The sequence below is a fragment of the Giraffa tippelskirchi genome, chromosome 2 (assembly GCF_054371585.1).
Source record: "Giraffa tippelskirchi isolate mGirTip1 chromosome 2, T2T-mGirTip1v1.2.pri, whole genome shotgun sequence".
Lineage (NCBI taxonomy): Eukaryota > Metazoa > Chordata > Mammalia > Artiodactyla > Giraffidae > Giraffa > Giraffa tippelskirchi.
Window position 1 is genome coordinate 32,308,515 of NC_137276.1, and position 27,497 is coordinate 32,336,011.

Here is a 27,497-nt window from a genome sequence, read left to right on the forward strand (position 1 = left end):
GGGCTCCCCAAGCTGAAATCAGACCTGGAATGCTACTGCCTCTAGATGCACGCTTGGTGCAGGAGGTGAAAGCAATGAAAGGTGAACTTAGGCAGGTGTGTGGGGAGTGAGGAGGTGGGGTGTGTCTGTGGTGTGGTTGTCCCCCCTTGTTGATGTGGCCCAGATGATAGCCTGTCCCCTCGCTTTGGTCCAGGAGGCAGGCAGAGGGCAGATGTATCGTTCTTGACATCTGTGCTGTCATTATTATTATCAGGAGGCGAGAGACTCACAGACATGCAATGTGACAAGTGCAGTGATGGAAAGAGCAGAGGGTGTTGTGAGATGGGGAGGAGTGGGGAGGTGGTGGGAGATGATGGAACGGCGAGGTGGACCAGAGAGAGTGGACCATGGTCAGAGTAGGGGCTGGAGAGGCTGTTCAGCTTTCCTCCCTAGGGGCTGTGGCCCTTCCCACCTGAAACTGTCACAAAGGAGGTGTGAATCCATCTCAGAGCCTTTGCCCTTTGCTGGACAACAAGCTCCACAAAGGAACAGTAGCCATGTGTGGGATCACAGTGGCGGGCCTCATACCTCTCCTGGAGGGAACCTGTTTTTAATGTCACAATGTCATGGACCTCTCAAATGCTAGTCTGATCTTTTGAGTAGCCACAATCATCATCAAATATTTACTGAATCCCACCTTTCTGCTAGACAGGCAGTAAACAGACATGGCCCTTGCCTCATGGAATGCATAATTTAATTGAGGAGATAAACATTAAACAATACTATGAACAATCAATTGATTAAAACTGCTAAGTGCTAAGAAGAAAAACATGGATACAGTTATGAGGTGACTGAGAAAACACATGGTGTCTTCGAAGAGGATCTTATGAATCCATAAGTTCTTTTAATTGGATATCTATCTTATTTATCACAACCTATGTGAGAGAAATAAGAAGAGCAATAACCATAGCTCCCATTTTTTGAGTTTTAAGCTGCAAACTGACCTATCAAATCCTCATGGCACTTCTCTGAGATAAGGACTCTTACTCTCTCCATTTTACAGTTGTGGAAAATAAGGCTCAGAAAGGTGGAACCCAGGGTCCTACATAACTCTCATTCAGTCTGCAGGTGGTGCCAGGGTGAGTGAGGATGCCCAGATGCTGCAACAACTGTATGGCCCCTGAGGCTTTGTAGCCCCACAGGTGGGGACTCCTGGTCTGGGGTGTGGAGCGGATGAGGCAGGACAGCAGGGTACCTGGCCACCCCAGCCATTCCCTGGGGGAGGGCAGGACTGCAGCAGCCTCCTAAAAGTTGGAGAGTATTTACATCCCTCCTAGAGAATGGGGGATTGGGTAAACTGGGATGCTAAGATGGTAGTTTCTGAGCCTAGATGTCAGTTTCTAGTGTTCATACTGGTGGTCAGAGCCCTCCACCCTTTGTCTGTCTCTCCTGGAAGCTGACCACAGCCATTGCATCAGAAGGTCTTGGTGCCCTCTGAGTTCCAGGTTTTGCATTTAACCTCATTTCTACACCTAGGTGAAGATGGGGGAGGGCAGGAGCCCTGGTCATCAATTATTCTGCCAGGAGCTCTTGGGTGGTGACCCAGGGAGTGTGCCAGAGACTCTGTGAGAAGCTGGTGGCTGGTGGCCTTGGATCCTCCCTCCAGGCTTCCCTGCTCCAGACCTTTTTCCTTCTCAGAGGCCCAGGGAATGCTGTCTGCCTGTACTGACTTGTGATTGAAGCCCCTCACCATAAGATTCCTAAGCTCGCCTCTTTGTCTTTCAAGCCTATGAGGGTTTGAAAGAAATGACAGATTCTGGGATACTTGTAGGAATCCAGGTACAAGGAGAGGCCCCTGGGCAATGCTCATCCCGGCAGGGGCTGGCATCCTGCTCTCCCCAGGGCCTGATTGCTCTGGGAAGATATGCCAACCTCGTGCCATTTTTGCTGACTTGTATCTGAAATTTATTATATGATTATCTAAGTTCTAAAACAGAGGGTCCTGAGCATAATTTAACCTTTTCTTGATGACTCACTGTCAATATTATGAATGTTCATTATCATACTCTGCTTTCTAGACTTTCACCTCTTCCCTCCAAGTTCATATATCAAATGTCACTGCTGACATGTGTATGCTCCTAGATGCTTTCCCACCCACCTGTCTGTCACTTTGATGATTCTAATGTGCTGAACCAGTGTAGCATAGTGGGTTAGCTTGTGGGCTCTGCAGTCAGACAGCCTGGGAAAGTTACAACACCTCAATTATGCTTCCTGGAAAACAGATATGGTGAGAGGTTGTTGTTTTTTTTTTTAAATAGACTTTATGCTATGCTATGCTATGCTAAGTCGCTTCAGTCGTGTCCGACTCTGTGCGACCCCATAGATGGCAGCTCACCAGGCTCCGCCGTCCCTAGGATTCTCCAGGCAAGAATACTGGAGTGGGTTGCCATTTCTTTCTCCAGTGCATGAAAGGGAAAAGTGAAAGTGAAGTCGCTCAGTCGTGTCCGACTCTCAGCGACCCCATGGACTGTAGCCTACCAGGCTCCTCCGTCCATGGGATTTTCCAGGCAAGAGTACTGGAGTGGGGTGCCATTGCCTTCTCCGTATATAAATAGACTTTTTATTTTAGAGCAATTTTAGGTCCAGATAAAAATTGAGTAGAAACCATGGAATGTTCGCATATCGTCTCTACACACACTCCCCTATCCCATGCCCTAACCTCTCCCACCATCAATATCCACACCAGACTGGTGGGAGTATTTATTCAGAAAGCTGTTTTAAGGACTAAGTGAGATAATATATATAAAACATATAAAATACCTAATTTAGTGCCAGGCTTGATGCTCAGTATATGTAGCTATCATCATCAATAATAGTAAATGTATGTTACCCACAAGAATCAGTGATGATCATTAAGGTTTTAAGGATTAAAATGAGTGGCTTTTGTGCAAGGATCTGGGGGAAGTTATTTGCAGCATGGCCAGACGATTTCTCAGCCCTTCTCTGTGCTTTGCTCTATGTCCAGGAAGTGAAAAGTCTTACTTCTGGAGAAGTGGGGCAGGATCTCTACTTTTGGGGAAGTGGGGGTGGAAGCTTTACTTCTGTCTAGAAGTAGCTTTCCCTCGGACTGCAAGGAGATCCAACCAGTCCATCCTAAAGGAGATCAGTCCTGGATGTTCATTGGAAGGACTGATGTTGAAGCTGAAACTGCAATACTTTGGCCACCTGATGTGAAGAGCTGACTCATTTGAAAAGACCCTGATGCTGGGAAAGATTGAGGGCAGGAAGAGAAGGGGACAACAGAGGATGAGATGGTTGGATGGCATCACCGACTCAATGGACATGGGTTTGGGTGGACTCTGGGAGTTGATGATGGACAGGGAGGCCTGGGGTGCTGTGGTTCAAGGGGTCGCAAAGAGTCAGACATGACTGAGTGACTGAACTGAACTGAGAAGTACCTTAGCGATGTGGACTGTGCTCAGCACATGCCTCTCCTGAGTGTAAGAATGGGTCCCTTGATGCTCATAAAAGTGCTCTCTTGACCCTCTGTGTGTATGCTATGAGCCAGACTCTCTGGGCTTATGAAAAAGGAACTTTACTATACAAGGTTTGGTGTGTGGGCTAGGTAGAAGGTGCCTAGAAACTAAAGTATGTCTTTAGTCTTGATCAAAGGAAAGGCTACTAAGAGGGTTCAGCACCACGGACAGCTCCTAAACCAGCCACAGATCCTTGCTTTTCCCGGCTTTCTTGCTCTTGCCACTTGCAGAACACACTCAGCCAATTAGACCTCTTCCTTGCTCTGTAACATGGCAAAGCTCTGTCTTTTTGCCTGTCTGGGAGGTAGTTAAGGGTCTCCTGCCCTTGGGGCATGTGGAGGAGTGTATGTGGAGTGTATATGGAGGGGAAGTGAGGGGCTGCAAATATTCTGGGGAGGCTGACCTTGTGCCATTTCAGTCCCCCAAGTTCCCCTTTTCTTCTGAGAAACTCCTAAGGCCAAGACTCAGACAGAGCCTGGGATGCTGTGAAGGGGATAGAGAGATAGTGGGTGAGGTCTTGGGTAAAAGAAATGAGGCCCATTTTCCCCTTATGGACCAGGGGAGAGAGGACTGGAATGTCCCAGGGCCTCAGTGATACCCTGTTGGCCTCCTTGGTGGACCACTGTGCCATGGGCTTCAGTCAAACATCTGTTCTGGCGTTAGCCATCCTGCCGCATTGGCTGGGCCCCCAAGTTCTCCCTGGGGAAGCTCAGACTAGCAACTTGATCACTTGTCCTGAGTGGAGGCCCCTCCTTGAGCACAGCTTAGATTCTGCTTGCCCAGTTCTGTGGTCCCTGTGCTTGGTTCTCCTTCCCCAAACCACAATGAGTCCCATACCTTTCCCAGGTCCTTACGAGGGAACAACCCAAAGAATATGCCCTCAGAGTCTAAATAAACTTAACTGAGAAAAATGATATGAATGAAGGATGGCCTACATGCATGCTTCCCTCAAAATATTCTAAAACCCACCCTGGCTCAAGGCAGGCCAGTGGAGGGCAGTGCATGGCATGGGGCTGACCTGTCTGCAGAATGACTTCTCCTGAGGTCTGGTTTCAGGCTGTGAGCCTGGACTGGCAGTCTATAACTAATTGCCCTGTGAAACACATTGCCGTGTCAGAAGCAGAGCAATTTACCAAATGTCATTTTGCTAAAAGCCAATTTGCCCAAAGCCAATTCACTGAATGGCCAATTTGTCAAATGACCAATTCATCAAAATGACTTACTTTCTTTAACTACTTGATGTGAGTTGACTGGTTTGCGTTTTGCATTTATGATGGTACTTTAAGGACTGATCCATTTGTCCCTGGCCACACTCCAGGTGTTTGAACCATGGTGAATGCTTCCCGAGTCTCTTCCTTTGACTGCAGGGAGCCAGGGCAGGGAAAACCCAATAGCCCCTGAAAGGCCTTTGTGAAGACAAATGGGAAACAACCCAACTAAAATGAAATTGGTAAAGGAAACAAAGAAATTTAGCAAACTGCCTTTTGGAGAACCGGCTGATCTGTGACTTGGCTTCTAGGCAAGTGACTCAGAAGGGAGCAACTTAATGTCCTTGAGCCTCCTTTGGGGATGCTGGCAAGTGTCCCAATTTTTTAATATTTGGGTGCTTCTTTATGGGACCCGTACGAGGCCTTTATGCTTGGTTTTAGAACCAGGAAAGGCCACCCCTCTCCCAAGCTTGCTTTCATCTCTGGACTTGGCAAACTGTATGCATAGCAATCTCCATGTCCTCTGAGTCTGGAGAAAGTCCAGGCCCATGTATAACACATGCAAAGGCTTTTGTAGGGTGTGCTCCTCCCTCTCATTTGATATGTTTACTCATTTTTAACAATAATTTTCTTTATTTGTGTTTTTGGCTGTGCTGGGTCTTCATTGCTGCACAGGTTTTTCTCTAGTTGTGGAGAGCGGGGGTTACTCTCTAGTTGTTGTGTACGGGTGTCTCATTGTGGTGGCTTCTCTTGTGGAGCACAGGCTCTCGGGCATACAGGTTTCAGTAGTTGCGGCTCCTGGGCTTTAGAGTGCAGGCTCAATAGTTGTGGCACATGAGCTTATTTGCTCCTGAGTTTCCACAAACTGAACACACTCACATAACCAACAGCAAACAGATCAAGAAGGAAAACATCGTGAGCACCCAGAAGCCTCTTGTACCTCCTTCCAGTCATTAATCCCCCCGCATGGAGTAACCATGATCCTGCTCCCCACAGCATAGACTCATTTTGCCTATTTCTGTGCGTTATATGAAAGGTACATGTGGTATCTAATCCTCACTATAACCTGGCAAGAGGGAGCTGTGATGAACTCCCCTTTACACACGAACAACCAGATTCAGAGAGGCTGAGTAACTTCCCAAAGGTCACACAGACAGTAAATGGTGAAACTTGGAATCGAACCCAGCTTTGGAATCTGGCTCCAAAGTTCATGTTCTTTCCCCTATGTCTCAAATCTTTCTCCTGCTGAAGCCCCACACTGTCTCTTTCCTCCTTCTGCCTCACTGTCCCCTGTACCTGGACTGGAAATCTGTGAAGTCATTGGTCCTAACTACTCAAAGATGTCTGGAACAAGAGCCTTATCTCCCCCAGTGCATCCCTGCTTAGGACTCAGCAGCATGCCTGGGGCTTCCTGGGGGCTTGGTGTGTAGTGGTTGAGTACGGAGAAGAATTAAGGGGGGCTTACATTGTGCCGGCCATCTTCATTTGCCTGACTGCCATTACTGTGTCCTTGCCATGGTGGCTGGGACCTATGCCCACTGGTCTGTTTCCTGCTTGTCCTGGAGCCACTCACTCCTGAATGGGACTCTAGCCTCTGAGCAGTTTTCCTTGGCAGGGCTCTGTGGTTGCTTTGTGGGGGTGTGTGCCTCTCCTCTGATATCTCTGTTGTGGGAATTGATTGCAATGATGCTTGGTAGCTGCATAACAAACAGCCCAGTTCACGGAAATGTTACCCAGGCTGGTTTTACAGCGCCATGATCCAGGGCTGTTTAATGTCTCTTCATAATGAGTTTTCTGCAACATTGACTCAGCAGAGCTGGAGGGAGGGGGCAGCTGGCCACAGGAGAATGTGTGACTTTGGGGTGGTGTGGTGGGCATGAGAGGGAAAGTCTCTCTCCTGCCAACAGTGCCTGGCACGCAGTGGTCACTCAGAGCCGCCCATTTCTTCCGCAAAGGTCCAGCCCCACCACCCATGGTGTCAGCCTCCAAAACCACCTACAGGAGTTTGGATATCAGGAGTTCCCTAGGAAAATATTGGGTGCTCGATGCTTTAACAAATCTTAAGGCTTCGCAGGGCATGTGTGAGCTTTAATTCCATGAATGTTATCAGCATCCGAGGAGGAGGAGGGGTGGAGAATGAGAAGGGGTCAGCAATTAGTAGGGGTTGTTTTGAAGCCTTAGCAGCAACACAATTGGCATCTACTGTGTGCCAGACAGTCTTCGGGATATGTTCATATGCCTTTGTCTATTTATCTTATAAGCTTATGTTACAGATGAGGAAGCAGGTGCAAAGGGGCAGTCAGTTGATTCTGAGCTTGCTTTTGAATCCAGTTCGCCTGACTCCCCTCCCAGACTAGCTACTGCCTGGCCAGCGCTTCATCCTCCTCTCAGTGAGGCTTTTTTCGGGGATACGAGTTTAGCTAATGGCCCAGCCATTTATTCCAGCTGGGCCCTCAGGGGAGCAGAGGAGAGGGGATCTGGGGAGCACAGGGATTAGCTAGGGGAACTGGCCACGTAGAGCAGCCAGAACCCTTAGGAGGAGGCCCAGGTAGCTCCCAGGACAGTTGGGATATCTTCCTTTGTTTTGACAACAGCAGAGGGGGTGGGGCCCAAGATCAAAGGAAACTAGGCTGTGGATGGCAGGGCCAGTTCCACCTTCATCCTACCAGCAGCAGCAGTGTACCCGTTGATCCTACTCCCTTGTCTCTTCTGCATTCTCCCCCCTTCCCTCAACCCAAACTTGACTTCTGGAGACAAAACAAATTCATCCATGTTGAGAATCAGCCCCTAATAAGCTTTCAGTATGCTCTTCTAGGAGCACCTGAGGTTTATGAATGACAAAGTTCCAGTCCCTGCCTTGAGGCTGGAGTCAGGCAAATGTCTCTCTACCTGTCTTTATCAGCAAATGTCTCTCAAGAACCTGCTTTGAATGTCACCTGGAGACAGGGGTGCACACATACCACATACCCACCAAGGGTAACTCTGAGGCATCTGAATGTTGTCCCTAGGCTGGGGAGACTGGATGGGAGGGATAATTGCAGAATTAATTTCCCTCCTGGGTAAGAAGGGTAGGATTTGAGGGGAGACTTGAAGGACAGGTAGAGACAAAGGAGGGATGGTCCTGCCAGGTCCCAGGCACACCTTAGATGTGGTTGTGCACCTGCATCCCACAGGGGCACCATGAACCTTTCCCCTGGAGTCCTCCTGCAGCAGGGACCTTGGGTGCCAAGCAGACTCCTGGGACTCTGTTTCCAGCCCCTTGCCTGAGCCCTGACCTGGAGCAGTGGCTCCTGGAGCAGTGGCTCTTGACCTTCTCAAAGGAGCAGATTACTTCTTCCATGCCAACGTCCTCTTAGCAAGTGTTGCCCTGCTCCGACCTCAGCAGGAATGCAGGGAGGATGGTGATACTAATGTCGTGGCTGTCACTACCCTACCTCTGATGAGCGCCTCCTCTGTTCCCTGAGAAGGTGGGCAGTAGCATGCCACAGGTGACAGGTCAGAGGCTGTTCTTCCCTCTCTTTACCTAGTGGGGGTGTTTGTGTCCAAGCCTCCCCCAACCTGGCACCCAAAAAAATAGGAGTTGTCACCTCTGTTCCTGGCTATGAAATGCTGGCAGGCACAGGGGCTATGACCCCTAGCCTTTAGCCCCAGCTGGGATAGGAACCTCTGGTGGCTCAGACAGTAAAGAAATCTGCCTGCAATGCAGGAGACCTGGGTTCAATCCCTGGGTTGGGAAGATCCCCTGGAGAAGGGCACAGCTACCCACTCCAGTATTCTCGCCTGGAAAATTCCATGGACCGAGGAGCCTGGCAGGTTCTGGGGTCACACAGAGTTGGACACGCTAGAGCATGCACACACAGTACAGGACAGTTATAAACTTTTCCCTCAGTCAGAGGCAGTACTTTTCAAACTTTCATATTCATGTGAATCACTGGGGATCTGGCTAACATGCAGATTCGGGTTCAGTAGGTGGGGCCAGAAGGTCCATTTTTCTGAATCTCCCAGGTGGCTCCGCTGCTGCTGGTCCGAGTGCCAGAGACGTGGGTGCTGTCACCCGCCGAGGGGTCTCAGGTGGCAGTTACACCCCCGAGCTGGGCCCACCCATGTGTCATTATGTCCTCCTGACCTCTCGGGGAGGCTGGTACTTTTGGAAGTGGAGACCAAGGCCCTAGGAACTAACCGCAGGTTGTGCCCAAGGTCACACGGCAGGCTGGTGGCAGAGCCAGCCTCCAGCCTCCCCCTTGCTCCCCAATTCCAAGTCCTGGAATTTTCAACCCTGACTCTCCCCACACCCCCAGCCCTAAGGCCCGTAAAGACAATTAACATACACACACACACACACACACACACACACACACACACACACACACACAGCCTCAGTTAAGCCCCAGGGCACCATGATTATTCCCACCTGATAGAGGAGGAGACAGTGGCTCCAGGGGTTAGGAAACTGGCATGAGGTCCCTCAGTGGGTAGGTGCTCGGCCGCCTTCGTCTGCTCCAAGGCTTAGGTCCTTAATCTGATAAAGGAGCCCCATGCTAGGTGGCCTGGAATAGTCAGGCTGCCCTGGTCTCCTCCAGGCTCCATATTGGGTGAGCTCAGGGTAACCAGTCAGGCCCAGAGACTCCGCGTGTCTTGACAGGCAGACAGAGCAGGCCCTGAGCTCTGCAGTGAAGCCGGCGGGTGGGGGCAGGAACCCAGGCCAAGTCTGGCTTTGGCTGGGCCCCCCACTGATCCCCTTAGAGGCCAGGCTGCTGGCAGGACCCAATCTAGTTAGAGCGTGAAGGGGGATTAGCAGTGAGAACATGGGGTCTCAACCTCGGCTTCCCAGCCCCCGCCTCTCCAGCCCTGGCGGAGGCTGGAGGGATTGGCAGGAGGAGGGCAGCAGGAACAAGGGCTTCTGGGAGGGTGCCTGAGCCAGGGTGTGGGCCTGCTGCCCACTTCTCTTCAGGGGAGGGACCCAGCAGGGCTCACTGGGGTGCCTGAGCCAGGGTGTGGGCTTCCCTGAAGAGAAGGGACCCAGCTGGGTTCACTGGGGCATCCCAGACTCCAGGGGGGTGCTATTAGCCGCAGCCTGCCTCTTAGGGCCCCTGACCTTGGGTGGTGGGGTTCAGGCAGGGGATATTTGCATCCTGAGTTCGAGACCCACCCCCTCCATGGACTCCAGGGGTCCAGCTCCCCCTCCTCCTCTGGGTCCCACGAGAGTCACTCAGTAAGCTTCCTCAGAGGCTCCTCAACCTCTCTGCTCATGCAGCTGGGACCACCTCAAAGCCATGGAGGGTGGTGACCAGAATTCTGTCAGGATGTGGGAAGGGAAGGGCAAGTTGATTCTAACCCCAGTGGCCACAAGTGCTTCTCCAGTGCCCAACCCGCTTCAGACCCCTCTGTAGCTGAGTGTCAGGCAGAGAAGGGACAACCATACCATGTGTCTGGGAAGAGGTTTGGTCCCACAGGTTGACACAGAACCAGCTGTCCTGCCCCAGGTCCCTGCTTTCCCCTCTCAGCCCCAAGGCCTGTCCTAACTCCTTGTTTAGTCAAGAAAATGCAGAGGGATTGCTGCAAGAGAATCATGGAGGGAACCACTTTATTCAGCTAAATATTACTGAGCCCCTGCAGTGCACTACATTCAAGGAGGACTACAACGGTCTGGAGCCAGAAATTGGAGGCTAACCAAAAATCAATATTTTATTACATTCATTACACAAATATTTCATTATAAGCCTGGATTTGTGCTGAGAAGGAAAATCACAGGGGCCTTGGGAACCTGTAGCAGAGGGAGCTATGAAGGGAGATGTTTGTAGACTGAGATGTGAAGGATGAATAGGAGTTACCAGGGGAATAGTAGAGGGAGAATAGTTTTGGCAGAGGAAACTGAAGGGCAAAGATCCTGTGGCAGAAAGGATTTGAGGGGACAGCAGCCTATGTGGAGAGCACCCAGTGCCTGTCACATCAGATCCTACAAGGTAGGCGCCATTTCTTACCCCCATTTTGCAGATGAGAAAACCGAGGCCAGAGCAGTTAAGGGACTCACCCAAGACAACGTGATTTAAATGAGTGAGACAGGGCTCCTTGACCTCAGGTCACCATGGTGACACTCGGCTGGGGCTCTCAGCCAGTGACCTTTACGCCTTGGCCTCTCAGTGTGTGCTTCCTGGACCAGCAGCATCTGTATCTCTGGGAGCTTGTGAGAAATCTAGGACCTCATTCTTACCTGTAGACCGGTCCCGGGTCTGGTTGCTGCATCCTTGCTCTGGTAATCTGATTCTTGCTGTCTGGCCAGAGACTGCCTTCTGAGCTGCTGTCTGCCCCGTGGCTGCGTGCCCTGGGCCTCCTTTGGCCAGGATTGGGTCACCAGCTGCTCCGGGTTTTGGTTTGTCTTTCCAGCTCCAGAGCACCCCCTCTTCCAGGATGGCCCCTCTCAGTATCGTATCCTGCCCTGACACACCTGGGGCCATACATGCACCTCACTTCAGGGTCTCTGATAAGGTCACCGAGGGAGGAGAATGGGAGCAACAATGACCAAGTTTAAGGGAGAACGAGGAGGCTCTGGACCTGGGGAAATATGATGAGAAAAGTCGTAGGAGGGACCTTTGGAGTTTGTGTGCCAACGTGGTGAAAATGGAGATGAGGAACTATATTTCACAGAGGCTTGGGAAAGACAAGATAGTTGTTGACCAGGTAGGGGATTGGCTGGGGCGAAAAAGTAAAGAATAGTTTTGGGTTTGCCAAATGGCTAAGCAGGCATCCAGGTCCAGGGACGGCTTCTGGCGCCCCCTAGTGACTGGTGAGAAAATTGGAAACAACAGAACCTTAGCCATGGGATTGGGGGACCGTGCTTCAGTTGGGACAAAGCCAGCATTTCTTAAAAACTGCCAAATGGAGGCACTCGAACAGAAGCGTAAATACATGAACATTCTTAATCTTCTTCAAAGCCCTGTGGGGTAGATAGTTTAACTCTCACACTACAAATAGGGAAACTAAAGCTCTCAGCTGTGTAGCTTCCGGGGCCCACGGCTGTAAATGGCGGAAGCAGGAGCTGCGTTTAGATCCTTACATTGTAGAGTCTGGGGTCTCTGCACCACCCTCTCTGCTGTCAGCACTCTGCATGTCCTCAACTTTCCAAGGCTTAGCTGTTACCCTGTGGTCTAGACTTTGGCCTCTTCCAGGGTCTCACATTCAGTTTCCTTTACTCTTTTTAATAGCATGAGCACCATACCCACACCCAGCCTTGGACCCTCACCTCATTAAGTGGCACTTGGTTTCCATCGGGGGCAGCATCTTTTCTCTATAAGCTCTGGTGCCCCAGAGCCATGTCTAAAAGGCCATCAGATCACACCCCTCTCTGGTGTAACTGTCACCTCCTCTGCTTGGCAAGACTTTTTCCTATCAACATCCTCCACCCACCTCCTCGTGCTCCCAGCTGTTCCTGGATCAAGCCAGGCCCATGCCTCCTGCCTTTGACAGACTATTCTTGCCCTTCCCCTCCCCACTTAGCTCCTGGTGTGCATCCTTACAGAATTGCTCTGCCCGAATCATACTTTGATGCGATGCTACTTTAAGAAACAGACACACGAAGCCCATTTATTATATGGATCTAACGTTATTGATTGGGACACTCAGTCATTTTTTACAAAGACCCCTGGAGAAATTCTTGTCGCATCTTAGTGCCCAAAACAGCTATACTCCTGAGAAATTGGTTCTTTTGAGTTTATACATGTATCGAGGATGCAATTAGCTGACCAGTTTTCCCTTTACACGTGGGCTCTCAGAAAGCTTCGCACCCACCCTCAGTCCTGGACCCGGCAGCTATATGGGTCATGTGATGTTGCATGCTTGGTGTCCACCATTGATTTGTCTTCTCTTTGCCCTACTTTTTACTCCTGCACTCTTGCTGTTTTATAAATCCCTATGAGCCACCTGCAAGCCTTTCTGGAACAAGGTTGGCCTAAATCAATACACTGATCAATACAAATAAAAAACCTTCCTTGCAGGGCTGTAGTGAGGATTAAATGGAATAATGGTGGGGAGTTCAGCTTCTGGAACACTCCCCCTACCCCCACCCCCACCAGCTTTTTTCCCTTAAAGAAACTGTAACTTCTCTGAGCCTCCCTTTCCCACTTCCTGCAATGGGGATGGTGATAGTATTTGCCCCACAATGTGATGTGCTGGGTAGGGCAGGGGTTGGGGGCAGTTGTTATCCCCACTGTGGGAAGCAAAGGGACATTTATAAAAGTCTGCAGTGAGGATTGAGAGAGGGAGGAGAGGCAAGTGGACAGGAGCCCGGGGCCCAGTCCTGCCAGGGAGGGGAGGCTGGTTTGCTAAGTCCCTGCAGTGCCTCCTCCCTCACTTCAGGATGTTAATAAGGGGGAGGTGATGAAGTCCAGGGTGGTCCCTGCCCTCCACCCTCAGGGCTAGGATGCAGTCTTGTGTTCCCTAGGTGGGCATGCTTAGTCCCCAGGGTAGGACCAGGCTTAGTAGCAGCCCTGGTCCCCGCAAACCCCGAGACCACACCACCTGGAGTCAGCTCCAGCCTGGAGTTCATGACTTAGGTGGGCACCCTACTGCTGGGTTACCTGGGATCCAGCTGTGCCTTCTTCTGGAGCCTCCGTTCCTGCTCAGTGAAACACAGAGTGAGCTATCAGAAGACTCGCTACAGGTCTGGGGCAGCTGGGGGCTCTGTCGAGAAGCCCCTGCTTGTTCCTTTGCAGCCCTGGAGGATGCCTCGGGGCCGAGCTGACCCCCGCGGATCTGGCGTGCAGGCTTGGGGGCTGGAGGAGCTGATCACCAACCGCTGCCCCAGGCTGCACCCTCCAGCTACAAACTCTCTGCCCAGAGAAGGGGCAGTGGCGAGGGCCTGAGCTCCGACTCGTTCATTCATTCTTTCGACAAATGTTTGCCAGTGATCTTTGTGTGCCGAGCACTGTCCCAGGTGCCAGGGCACAGCTCTGTCTGGTCCGGGTACCGTCTGGCTCACTTGACCTCCCTGGCTCTTCAGGGTGCTCTGGAGAAATGTTTCTGAGTATTTTTTTCTCCCTCTGGCTTTGTCCTCACAGGGACCTAAGTGAGAACACCATCCAGGCCATCCCCAGGAAGGCTTTCCGTGGAGCTACAGATCTCAAAAATTTGTGAGTATAGGCCCGAGAGGGAAGGAGGCTTGGGGCTTGGGGCTACCCCTGGCAGCATCCTGATGGGTCTTCCCGAGCCCTGTGGTCCAGGCAGCCAGGGAGCCAGTCTGGGCTCTGAGATGGCTCATGCCAGCATGGTCTTCTGGAACAATCTGGGGTGGGAGAAAGCATTTCAGCAGCCTTGGGGGACCCAGCTGAAAGCAGTGTCATCAACGGTGAGATTCTTGTTCCATTGAAATGAACAGTCTCTGTGCCCTTGCCCTTCAATGGGTGGGGAGAGTTGGGTTTGACTGTTCCTTTTTTTTGGCAGGTCCGAATTGTGTATGCTATTGCAAGTCAGTTAATTTCACTGAGCCTCTATATTTGTTCTGCAAAACAGGGGCATCATATTTATGTCACAAGTTTGCTCTGAGTTTGAAATGAGATCTGGAAATGAATACACTCTGTTGAATGCTGTGTAAATGTAATGGTTTATTTCTATTATTCAGATTTATTCTAGTCCAAGCTTATAACTCCACCCCACCCCAGGTCTGACTGCCATAGTGATGGCAAATGCCTAGCATGCTTGTCACCCTCCTCCTACTCCTGGTGCCTGTAGTAGACATTGGTAATTGATCACTGCATTCTTCCCCAAGGAGCCCAATCACAGCTTCAGTTTATTCTGGAAGCAGCACTCCAGGTAGCTGCCTTGAGTCAGTCTCACTTGGCCCTCAGGCTGAAACCTGTTTGCCAGCTCTGGCTGCGACGGCTCCTATGATAGACTCTCATTTTGCAGCTGCCAGCACCCTCTAGGTGGTCGCTAAAGTGGAGGTGGTACCTGCTCCCCAGGAGATGTGCAAGGTTGGGTAGAGGAAAATAGTATAACTCTTGCTTATACTTACTGTTTTAAAACTAAGAAAGACTTTAAGCTTTTATTAACGTTTACCAATTGGGTCACTGTGTGTATACTGGACAAATGATTGGGGTCAGGCCTCTGTGTTTGGAACTAGTGGGGCGCTGGGTGGAATGCTGGGTCATCCCTTCTATAGGTAACGTGCCATCCTCTCTACCACGTTCCTTTGCTTCACAGACAGCTAGACAAGAACCAGATTGGCTGCATTGAGGAAGGAGCTTTCCGGGCTCTGCGGGGGTTGGAGGTGCTGTAAGTAAAACCTAGGAAGGGAGGCGAAGGCAGGAGAGCCAAGCTGACAGAAGCATCAGGGACCCAGCAGCTGCACGAAAGGCGGGGGTACCTGGGAGGTGGGCTCTAGGTCCAGGACTTGCTGCCCGAGGACAGAAGGGCTCGTGCTCGTGGGATCCTGCCTGTGGCAGCGTGACCCAGGCTTAAGCTGCTTGTGATGAAGCCCCAGCATGAGTGGCTGTGTCTCTCCAGTTTCTAACACATGAGGCTGGAATGCCTCCTCCTCCTCCCTCTGTCTGTGTGAGCCCCACGCTTTCTTCCAAGTCAGCCAGAGCCTGCACCCGTCCTCCCCTCCTGGCTCCCCATCCCCTGTCCTACCAGCCTCACAGTTTGTGGCACAGCTGCCTCTTGGTCACTGTCCCAATTCAGGGTTTCCCCCTGAGGGTGGCTCTCTGGCATAACCCCCGGGTCCAACCCAGCGCTGGTCCCTTGAGGGTGAACCGTGAGCGCAGTGTGAGAGGGAAGCCAGGTCCCCCCCTTTCCGTGCAGCTTCCTGCTGGGCTGATACTAAGTGACCTTGGTTCCCTCCTCACTCAGGACCCTGAACAACAACAACATCACCACCATTCCAGTGTCCAGCTTCAACCACATGCCCAAGCTGCGGACCTTGTGAGTCAGCCTGGGGCGCCCCGCCGAGGGCACAGCACCCAGTTGGGAAGGTGTTGGGGCTCGGGGTGGGGTGGGGAGAGCTCGGCCTCTTCTGCACCCCCAGAGGTCACCCCAGGGCGGGGGCTGGATGGAGCTGGGGGAGAGGAAGTGATCTAAAAGGGAAGGACATTGAATGTCTTTTACATTTGATGTTTCCCTTGGACAGCAGATAATTTGTTTTTGTGTTTGAAGGTGAGTTAAGTGATTTGAGGGGAGGGTGTCTGTGAGCTCAGTGAGCGCGTCCTCACGGGACACAGTCCAGCCAAAGGGCTGCCCCCAGTGCTGGGAGAGGAGGGAGGCTTCCCCCTGCTCAAATAATCTCCAAGCTGGGGCCTGAGCTGCGAAGCTGACTGGGTATAGACTGTGCCCTGACCGAGCGGAGTGCCAGGGGCTCGACCCCCTACCCCTGCTGAGCGGAGGGGCTCTGCCCCAATGTTGCCAGGGGCTGGGGACCCAGGTGGGTTGTGAGTCTCCCTGTCCCTGCCCCTGTCCCCTGCAGCCGCCTACACTCCAACCACCTGTTCTGTGACTGTCACCTGGCCTGGCTCTCCCAGTGGCTGAGGCAACGGCCAACCATCGGGCTCTTCACCCAGTGCTCAGGCCCTGCTGGCCTGCGCGGCCTCAACGTGGCCGAGGTCCAGAAGAGTGAGTTCAGCTGCTCAGGTGGGTGCGGCCCTGCTGGGGCTCTCGGATCCCCATCGCCTGCCTCCTGCCCACCTCCTGTTCCCGCCCATGGCCTCCTGTCACCACGCATTCACATCTGGGCCACCAAGACCCCTGTCCTCATCCGTGGATGCCTCTTGGACCACACACTGTCTCCTACGCTCACCCACTCTCTCCTGTCCAGACTCACTGCCTCCTGTCCTCAATCACCTCCTTCTCCTGCCTCAGCCATTACCTCCTGCTCTCACACATTGCCTTTGTCTCTACGCATCACCTCTTGCCTCCACTGCATTTCCCCTCCGGTCCCCTACCCATCAGTTCTTTCCTGTTGCCCTGCCAGTGTCCTTCTGTCCCATCCCTTCTACTCAATGCCTCCCTTTTGCTTCTACCCAATGCTGCCAGCCCATTCCTCACTCCCCTCCCCTCCCCTCCCCTCCAGCCCCTCAACTCCCACCCCTCACTTCCTCCAATCCTTGCCCCCTCCTATTCCCACCTCTCCCTTCCCTCATTGTGCTACCTTGAAAAGTCATTGAATTGGGCCTTTTAGCCTTGATTTGAGGCAAGACAGACTCCAGAGCCTGTACCTCCATCTTCCACCTGGGGTCCTGTGAGGGCCTTCTTGCCGGTCACCCCGCCTCCTGTCTGGTCCTTCTAATCTTCACACTGCAGCCAGAAAAACCTAAAGGGACTGACAAATCTGGACTGTTTACTGTTGTTTCATCCTCACCTGGCCTCCCGGTGCTTCTGGTAGAGTCCAAGCTGGCCTCCAGCTCTTCAAGGCTGGGCCAGGTCATCTCTGCCTCCTCTACCTAGTGCCCTCCTCACTCTTCCGTCCCAGTGGGCTCATCCCTGCCCTTCCTGGCAGCCGGTGCCTCCCACCCTGGCCTCCTGGCAAGCTGTTCCCCTGCTGGGTATGCCGTCCCCACCTTGCTGCCCCCGCCTGGTCCTCACCTTGCAGAGCCCCATATGGGACTTCCCATGGACTGGTTGCAAGGTCCATGAGCACATGGGCACATGTGCCATATTCTCTGGTCATTTCTTAGCACTTTGCTTACACTTGACACAGAGATCGATGCTCAGGGAATGTTCGCTGAGTAAGTGACCAGCTCACAGATTCATGACAGAGGATCAGATGCTGCCCATTTTTCCTGAGCCTGTGGACCCAAGCCCACCAGTCACACAGAGGTCGGCGTCCTCTCCTCAGCATGAAGCTGGGGATGGGGTGGGGTGGCTGTCTCCTCCTCCTCAGCACTGGTGCCCCAGTGCTCAGGGCTGCTGTGTGTGTGTGACACGACCCTGCAGCTTCGGGCTGTGGTATGCGTGTGTTATGCAAAACACAGGGCTGAGAATAGCCAAGCAGTTTCTTTCATGATATCCCAAAGTTGGAGATCACCCGCATGTCCACCAGCAAGAGATTGGATTAGCCAGTGATGACAGAGCCATATGATAGACTATGACTCAGCAATGAAAAAGAAAAAACTGTGTACTCATACAATACAATGGGCGAATCTCAAAAATTTCACCTTGAGTGAAAAGAAACCAGATGTAAGAGAGCCTACGGTCTGGTTTCGCTTAGGTCCACAGACAAGCAGAACAAATCTTTGGTGAGAGATCTCAGAACACTGGCTACCTCGGGGAAGGAGCAGGAGGGAAACTTCTTGAGTGATAGAAATATTCCATGTTGAGGGGGTGGTTCTGTGACTGTATCCATATGTGGGAATTGGATCAGCTCTACGCTTAAGATGGTACACTCGGTATCAGTGATACATCAGTATTAGAAGACATGGGCCCTTACATCAGACCCTGGGCTTCACCCTGAATGCACCACTCATTAGCAGTGTCACTTCCACAGATTAACATCGAGGACTCCGTTTTCTCAGCTGGAAAGTGGCCACAATGATATCATGCTCTTTGCAGGGTTGTGCAGTAGGAGTCAAGAAGATGTTACACACACAACCTTTATTACAACATGTGGTGCAGAGTATGCACTGGATAAATATGGTCCTTCTCATATTCAAGCCAGAAGTGTCCAGTAACTTGGACTAGAACCCAGAGCTTCAGAACTGAGGCTAGGATTTCTTACTGTGCAATTCACACTCTAATGCAGCACACTTAGGTTCAGATTCAAGTTCAGCAAACATCGGACGCTGTTTCCGCAGGCCAGGGGGAGGCGGGGCGCGTGCCCTCCTGCACCCTCTCCTCCGGCTCCTGTCCGGCCATGTGTACCTGCAGCAACGGCATTGTGGATTGTCGTGGCAAAGGCCTGACCGCCATCCCTGCCAACCTGCCCGAGACCATGACAGAGATGTGAGTACAGGCAGGGCCGGCCAGGCTCTGGTAGTCCAGGGAGGAGCCAGAGCGGGCACTACCCCAAGGCTCCTCTACACTCTGCCTCAGTTGGGCTGAACTCTCTGCCCAAGGCTGGCACTATGGAAGGTTGGGGAGAGGTGTCTCTCTGTGGTCCATCTGTCCAGCCCAGCTGGGCCAGTCTGCTAGAATTGGTTTCTTAGTATTAACATCGTACATGAGCCCCTTTCAGTCATGCCAGCTTGGGATAATGGCCCTCAAAACCAGTTCCTGTTTTCTGCCTGTGACAGCCCCTACTCCAGACGAGGGTGGGAGCAGGGACTGATGGGTAAAGGGCCTGGTTTCGGCAACAACTGCGGTGGGGTGACCTGCCCTTGTATTTCTTCTGTGTTTTCTCTCTGCAGCCGCCTGGAGCTCAACGGGATCAAGTCCATCCCCCCAGGGGCCTTCTCTCCCTACAGAAAGCTGCGGAGGATGTGAGTACCTTCTGCTGTTTCCTGGGGGTCAGCGTGGGGCGGAGCCCGGACCAACCATGCCACTGCCCCGGGGCAGGTGCTGACTCTGCCTCCCATGGCTGTGCCTAGGGCCAAGCCATCCCCTGGCCTTCCTCCCAGGCTCATCTGTGACGTGGAGATGGTGGTGGTGCCACCTCCTTGAAGGGTTGTCATGAGGCCTAAAGAGGATGCTGAGTCCGAGTCTGGCACTTGACCAGAACTGACTGTCATCCTCCCATTTCAGCTTGGGCACCAATAGGAGCAATTGAGGCTGTGAGGGGTGTGTGTAGGGGATAGCTGGGTTGCCCCCCTGTGCATGGTCCTTGGATGGATAGGAGAACTGGCCCTTCTCTTTCCTAATTTCAAAGAAACCTCTGCCTTCCCATGGTATCTGGGAGGCAGGGGGCAGGCAGGGCTTGGTGGCCATTGAGAGATTCAGCCACCCCCTCTCCTCTGCTCACCTTGCAGAGACTTGAGCAACAACCAGATCTCGGAGATCGCGCCTGATGCCTTCCAGGGCCTCCGGTCCCTGAACTCACTGTAAGTAGCAGTGCCAAGGCTCTGCAGTGGTCCAGGGCATTGCCCCAGGGCACCTCTGGTGGGTGTGAGAGAAGGAACATGTCGCCACCCACCCAGCCTCACTGGGTCTCCCTCTGGCTGCAGTGCCCAGGGCTGCTGTGCTCAGCTTTCCCTTCCTCTTTGTGGATCCTCTGCAGCTGGGAGGGGGAGGAAGGAATCAAGGGCTGAGTGCATGGAAAAGCTAGGCAGAGCTGTTGCCCCTGGCAACGGTGACGCTCTTCCTTTTGCGGTGGGGATTTTCCCAGCATTCTTTGTGGCAGTCATCTGGCTCAGTCCAGCCTTCATGTTGGCCCTGCCTCCACACAGAGGCCCAGCAGTCTGTTCTCCTAAGCATTCCCTGGGTTAGGGAATGGCAGCAACCACAAGCTCTAGTTGTGAAATCTGCCACAGCTTATAACTTTTGTCCCAGACATGCTCTGATCTCAGGCTGTGGTGGGTGATGGTGAAGACCGTGTTTCCTGCCTACCTGCTCCCTAACCCTGTCCAGTATTTCCCTTTCCTCAACAGTTTATTGGGGATCCATCAATCTACAAAACACTGTGTGGCATCGAAAATTAGTCTAGGAAATGTTGCTTCATCTTCCTTTTTCCAAGAACCCTTGCTTGCACTCCCAAGTTCACCAAGCCCCTCACTCTCTGAGGTCCCGTGGTGCATTGTCTCCAGAGAGTGAACTCAGGGTGCCCTGTAGTGAGGCAAGCTCCCTGTTGGTGGGGGCTATTCATCACTCTTGGAAATGAGTATTTTAACCTGTCCCTTGGCAACACTGGACACATGCTTGGCATTGATTTGGGGCCTGGGAAGTGAAACAGAATGAAACTCCCCCCAGGGTATTGCAGGAGGCTGTTGACTCAGTGCCTTCCATGTACACCCTCTTCTCTTGGAATAGAATCCAAGGTAGTGGGTGGGGCCATTGTGAATCACACAAAGTTGTGCAGTGTGCAACTTGCACAGCTGTGCTTGACAGCCTGGTGATGGGCCACTATGACTGGCTGAGGAGATCAGATCCTGATGATGGCTGCCAAAATGCAGGGTCTTTTTCAGAAAAGTGAATAAATTTCCTCCTAAATTGGAACATGACATATAACCCATCTAAGTGGGCTTCTGTCACGCCTCCTCACCATATAAGAACTTTCATGCTGAGGTCATGCAAAAAGATCCCCTTGATAATGTCCACCTTGCAGGCCCTGACCTGGTCTCCCTGCTTCAACTCCCACCCATTCCATTCCCCACACAGCAGATGGAGGGATCTTTCCAAATCAGATCATGTCTCAGAGGCCTCCTGGTTCTGGCTGGCTGAGATTCAAGCTACTGTCCACTTTGTTTCCTCCACCCAAACCATACTGAAGCCGTCCACTCCAGCCAGCCTGGAACCTACTTAGCTCCCACTGTGCCCTCCTCCAAGAGAGATCTCAAAGAGAGAGCACACTGTTTTAACTCAGATGGAGTGTTTCCAGGAGTGACTGGAGGGGTGGGGTGGGGGGGTGCAGCTTGTGAAACTGGAGTGGAATACACCCCCCACTCCAGGTCTCCATGACACTTCCACCATCTGTCGGACCCCATTCCTGCCTGCATGTCTATTTTGAACATTTGCATTTTTTTCTGATTATATGTGGAATTCATGTTCCACATAGGAAACTTTGCTTCTTGTAATAATATTTTATCTGTGCTGGAAAGTTTCGCTTGACGTGCTGGAGCTCATACCACATGTGCTGTCTGGGATCCCAGTTTTTGCCTGTAATTCTCTGAAAAGATGAATTTTCCTGCCCTTGGGATTTTTCTTCTCTCTCAACAATCTCCTTTCAGATCCCAAATCAGGTTAATTTCCCATGAGCCTCCCCGGAAGGGCCCTTTTGCAGGCTTCCATGGGATCTATGCTTGAGGGCAGAGAGTGAGTGAGGGGCTGCTCTCAAAATGGTGGGGGTCATGGCTGCCTCTAGCCTATAGGTCACCTTTGTGCTGATTAGGGACCATGACCCCTTCCCGGTGCACTTTACTAGCATCTACTGGCCCCTGTGAGAACAAGCCTGCGCCGGTGTGGCCAGCAGTGTGAAAGGCTTAGGGATGGTACCATCGTGTGGGCAGGTCTTGGAGAGCTGTGCAGGGCAGTCCTCTAACTCTCCCTTTCCACTGCCTTCTTTCCAGGGTCCTCTATGGGAACAAGATCACAGACCTCCCCCGGGGCGTGTTTGGAGGCCTGTTCACCCTACAGCTCCTGTAAGGACCTGAATGCGAGTGACCTTGGGTGGGACTCACAGAGTGGGGCAGTATTCCTCCGGCCTCTCAGCCTGGCCCTTTCAGCGTCTTTGGGGTGTAGTACTCACTGGAGGCAAGGAGCTTGGGGGATGGCAGACCTGGCAGGGCTGTGAGGGGCCAGAGAGGAAGAGAGGTGGATTCAGAGCTGATCACAGGATGCCCAAGTGGAGAGGTCCCTGAGATGCAGCCTGCATTCCTGAATTCTCCCTGTGGTTGGGGAAGGAGTTGTCTCCTGCGGGGGACACCCAGGCCCAGGCCAGGCTCTTCGAACCATGAGCATTCAGGCAAGGTTCTCTCCCAGGACTCGAGAAGCACAGAAGCCAGACACTCCCTCTGAGCTGCCTGGGAAACCCAGCAGAAGGAGAGGCGGAGGATCCCCCAAAGGCCTTTGGGAGGTGGCCTGGCCACTGTGCTCGCGGCTGTCCGAGAATCCCATGGGGTGGGCACCTCTAGCACTTCCTTGAAAGAGAGACACGTGGGGACTAAATGGTCCCTGTGCATAGAGAAGGCAGCGGGAGTTCTCAGCTCCTCTGCATGGAGTGGACATCCAGAGGGCCAGGTCCCCTGCGCCTGCTCCTGTGAACTCCTCCCTGACATAACGCATGGTCGGTGCCTAGGAAGGAGCCCAAGACATGATGCATCCCCTTCTGTGGCTCTCCCCTCACCACCTGCCTGGCTCTGCCCACAGGCTCCTGAATGCCAACAAGATCAACTGCATCCGGCTCGATGCCTTCCAGGATCTGCAGAACCTCTCACTGCTCTCCCTGTATGACAACAAGATCCAGAGTCTCGCTAAGGGAACCTTCACCTCCCTGCGGGCCATCCAGACCCTGTGAGTGCCCTCTTGCCCCTCCCGCACCAGACCCTGTGAGTGCCCTCTTGCCCCTCCCGCACCCCAGCAGATGGACCTCGGGGAGATAACAGCCTCTAGATACAGGCAGGTGTCTAATGGAGGACAGATTCTGGCTTAGATAACCCAGGGTTCAAATTCCATCTATGCCTCTTATTGGCTGTGTGGCCCTAAGCAAGTTAGTTAGCTTCTCTGGGGCTCAGTTTACTCATTCATAAAATGAGGACATCATCTTCACGGGGTTGTTACGAGATTAAAAGGGATGTTTGTACAGAGCTTAAGTAAGTGTTAGTCGCTCAGTCGTGCCCGACTCTTTGTGACCCCATGGACTGCCACCCACCAGGCTCCTCTGTCCATGCGATTTTCCAGGCAAGGATACTGGAGTGGGTTGCCATTTCCTTCTCCAGGGGATCTTCCCTGACCCACGGATCAAACCCGGGTCTCCTGCACTGCAGGCAGATTCTTAACCAACTGAGCTATGAGGGAAGCCCCTGTACAGAGCTTAGCTCATTGCAAATGCTTCTTAAATGCTGGCTACAATTTTTATTATTATTACTACCCATTGATTCTAAGACGTGCGTTGTCTCCACAGTAACAGCTGTGGAATTGGGTTGCATATTATACTTGATGGCTTATTTAATTGGCAGCATTTTGTTCTTTCTTGATGATACGTAAAATATTAATACTAGTGCATCTTGCAATCGATAATGTCTTAAGTGAATGACAGTGGCAGCAGTGATAATTATAAATTAAAATTAGAGAGCAGTAATTCTAGGAGTTTTCTTTAATCTTTTATTATAGGAAATTGAAAGCATTTAAAAGTAGCACAGCAGACCTCCCAGTGCTTGTCTCCCAGCTTTGACTCACAGCCAGTCAATCTTGCTTCATCAGTATGTCCCCCTTTCATGCCTCCCCGACATCATTTATCATCAACACAGAATTCATACATATTTATAAAAGGCAAGAACTCTGAAAACACACAACACTCTTGTTATATCTAAAAATACAACAATTCTTTAAAATCATCAACTATCTCATTAGTGTTCAAATTTCCAAGTGTTTCCTACATATTATACAACTTTAAAAATAATTTGTTTGAGTCAGGATGGGATGGCTGAATTTAACTCAGATGAGCATTATATCTACTACTGTGGACAGGAATCCCTTAGAAGAAATGGAGTAGCCATCATGGTCAGCAAAAGAGTCAGAGATGCAGTACTTGGATGCAATCTCAAAAATGACAGAATGATCTCTGTTCATTTCCAAGGCAAACCATTCAATATCATGGTAATCCAAGTCTATGCCCTGACCAGTAACACTGAAGAAGCTGAAGTTGAACGGTTCTACGAAGACCTACAAAACCTTTTAGAACTAACACCCAAAAAAGATGTCCTTTTCATTATAGGTGACTGGAATGCAAAAGTAGGAAATCAGGAAATACCTGGAGTAACAGGCAAATTTGGCCTTGGAGTACAGAATGAAGGAGGACAAAGGCTAATAGAGTTTTGCCAAGAGAACACACTGGTCATAGCAAACACCCTCTTCCAACAACACAAGAGAAGACTCTACACATGGACATCACCAGATGGTCAACACCGAAATCAGATTGATTATATTCTTTTCAGCCAAAGATGGAGAAGCTCTATACAGTCAGAAAAAACAAGACCAGGACCTGACTGTGGCTCAGATCATGAACTCCTTGTTGCCAAATTCAGACTTAAATTGAAGAAAGTAGGGAAATCTGCTAGACCATTCAGGTATGACCTAAATCAAATCCCTTATGATTATACACTGGAAGTGACAAATAGATTTAAGGGACTAGATCTGATAGAGAGAGTGCCTGATGAACTATGGACAGAGGTTCGTGACATTGTACAGGAGACAGGGGTTAAGACCATCCCCATGGAAAAGAAATGCAAAAAAGCAAAATGGCTGTCTGAGGAGGCCTTACAAATAGCTGTGAAAAGAAGAGAAGTGAAAAGCAAAGGAGAAAAGGAAAGATATTCCCAACTGAATGCAGAGTTCCAAAGAATAGCAAGGAGAGATAAGAAAGCCTTCCTCAGTGATCAATGCAAAGAAATAGAGGAAAACAACAGAATGGGAAAGACTAGAGATCTCTTCAAGAAAATTAGAGATACCAAGGGAACATTTCATGCAAAGATGGGCTCGATTAAGGGCAGAAATGGTAGGGACCTAACAGAAGCAGAAGATATTAAGAAGAGGTGGCAAGAATACACAGAAGAACTGTACAAAAAAGATCTTCATGACCCAGATAATCAAGATGATGTGATCACTCACCTAGAGCCAGACATCCTGGAATGTTAAGTCCAGTGGGCCTTAGAAAGCATCACTACGAACAAAGCTAGTGGAGGTGATGGAATTCCAGTTGAGCTATTTCAAATCCTCAAAGATAATGCTGTGCAAGTGCTGCACTCAATATGCCAGCAAATATGGAAAACTCAGCAGTGGCCACAGGACTGGAAAAGGTCAGTTTTCATTCCAATCCCAAAGAAAGGCAATGCCAAGGAATGCTCGAACTACTGCACAATTGCACTCATCTCACTCCAGTACTCTTGCCTGGAGAATCCCATGGACGGAGGAGCCTGGTGGGCTGCAGTCCATAGGGTCACTAAGAGTCAGACACGACTGAGCGACTTCACTTTCATTCTTCACTTTCATGCGTTGGAGAAGGAAATGGCAACCCACTCCAGTGTTCTTGCCTGGAGAATCCCAGGGACGGGGGAGCCTGGTGAGCTGCCGTCTATGGGGTCGCACAGAGTCGGACACGACTGAAGTGACTTAGCAGCACATGCTAGTAAAGTAATGCTCAAAATTCTCCAAGCCAGGCTTCAGCAATACGTGAACCGTGAACTTCCAGATGTTCAAGCTGGCTTTAGAAAAGGCAGAGGAACCAGAGATCAAATTGCCAACATTCACTGGATCATCAAAAAAGCAAGAGAGCTCCAGAAAAACATCTATTTCTGCCTTATTGACTATGCCAAAGCCTTTGACTGTGTGGATCACAATAAACTGGAAAATTCTGAACGAGATGGGAATACCAGACCATCTGATCTGTCTCTTGAGAAACCTGTATGCAGGTCAGGAAGCAACAGTTAGAACTGGACATGGAACAACAGACTGGTTCCAAATAGGAAAAGGAGTACATTAAGGCTGTATATTGTCACCCTGCTTATTTAACTTACATGCAGAGTACATCATGAGAAACGCTGGGCTGAAGGAAGCATAAGCTGGAATCAAGATTGCCAGGTGAAATATCAATAACCTCAGATATGCAGAAGACAACACCCTTATGGCAGAAAGTGAAGAAGAACTAAAGAGCCTCTTGATGAAAGTGAAAGAGGAGAGTGAAAAAGTTGGCTTAAAGCTCAACATTCAGAAAACTAAGATCATGGCATCTCATCCCATCACTTCATGGGAAATAGGTGGGGAAACAGTGGAAACAGTGTCAGGCGTTATTTTTGGGGGCTCTAAAATCACTGCAGATGGTGACTGCATCCATGAAATTAAAAGATGTTTACTTCTTGGAAGGAAAGTTATGACCAATCTAGATAGCATATTTAAAGCAGAGACACTACTTTGTCAACAAAGGTCCGTCTAGTCAAGACTATGGTTTTTCCAGTAGTCATGTATGGATGTGAGAATTGGGTGAAGAAAGCTGAGCACCAAAGAACTGATGCTTTTGAACTGTGGTGTTGGAGAAGACTCTTGAGAGTCCCTTGGACTGCAAGAAGATCCAACCAGTCCATCCTAAAGGAGATCAGCCCTTGGTGTTCATTGGAAGGACTGATGTTGAAGCTGAAACTCCAATACTTTGGCCACCTCATGCGAAGAGTTGACTCATTGGAAAAGACCCTAATGCTGGGAAGGATTGGGGGCAGGAGGAGAAGGGGACGACAGAGGATGAGATGGCTGGATGGCATCACTGACTCAGTGGGCATGGGTTTGGGTGGACTCTGGGAGTTGATGATGGACAGGGCTGGCATGCTGCAGTTCACGGAGTCGCAAAGAGTCGGACACGACCGGGAGACTGAACTGAACTGGATGTAAATAAGGCCTATGCATGCCCCATTGGTGGAAAGGTAAATTGGTGTGTCCATGATGGAGAACAGTATGGAGGTTTCTCAAAAAGCTAAAAATAGAACTGCCATATAACTCAGCAGTTCGACTCTGGGTATATATCCAAAAGAACCAAAAACACTAATGCAATACATTACACCCCAGTGTTCATAGCAGCACTGTTTATAATAGCCAAGATATGGAAGCAACCTAAGTGTCAAAGAATACATGAATGGCTAAAGAAGATATGATATAAACGTACAATGGAATACTACTCAGCCACAAAAAGGAATGAAATTTTACCCTTTGCAGCAACACAGGTGGACTTAAAGGGCATTATGCTAAGTGAAATAAGTCAGACAAAGAAAGACAAATATTCTACGATATCACTTACATGTGGAAACTAAAGAATACAACAAATTAGTGGTTATAATGAGCAAGAAGCAGGCTCGTAGATGCAGAGAACAAACTAGTGGTTACCAGTGGGGGCAGAGGGGAGGGGAAACACAGGGGTAGGGGAGAGGGGGGCACACAATAAGGATGCCAACACAGGGAATATAGCCAATATTTTGCAGTAACTGTAAATGGAAAGTAACAT

General features: G+C 50.8%; 1 protein-coding gene across 5 annotated transcripts in view; it reads left to right on the forward strand.

The window, feature by feature from the left end:
• Positions 1-27,497, forward strand: part of SLIT1 (slit guidance ligand 1) — a 178,784-nt gene that overhangs the window by 102,794 nt on the left and 48,493 nt on the right. For 4 of the 5 annotated variants that reach the window (XM_081550601.1, XM_081550609.1, XM_081550594.1 and 1 more), the window contains exons 5-13: positions 13,777-13,848; positions 14,918-14,989; positions 15,566-15,637; positions 16,176-16,339; positions 18,499-18,646; positions 19,051-19,122; positions 19,609-19,680; positions 21,862-21,933; positions 22,661-22,804. In XM_081550601.1, the coding sequence (XP_081406727.1) occupies positions 13,777-13,848; positions 14,918-14,989; positions 15,566-15,637; positions 16,176-16,339; positions 18,499-18,646; positions 19,051-19,122; positions 19,609-19,680; positions 21,862-21,933; positions 22,661-22,804 (888 nt within the window). Of the gene's footprint in view, positions 1-11,492; positions 11,622-13,776; positions 13,849-14,917; positions 14,990-15,565; positions 15,638-16,175; positions 16,340-18,498; positions 18,647-19,050; positions 19,123-19,608; positions 19,681-21,861; positions 21,934-22,660; positions 22,805-27,497 lie in introns of those variants that run through there. The other variant, XM_081550625.1, reaches the window with a different exon arrangement.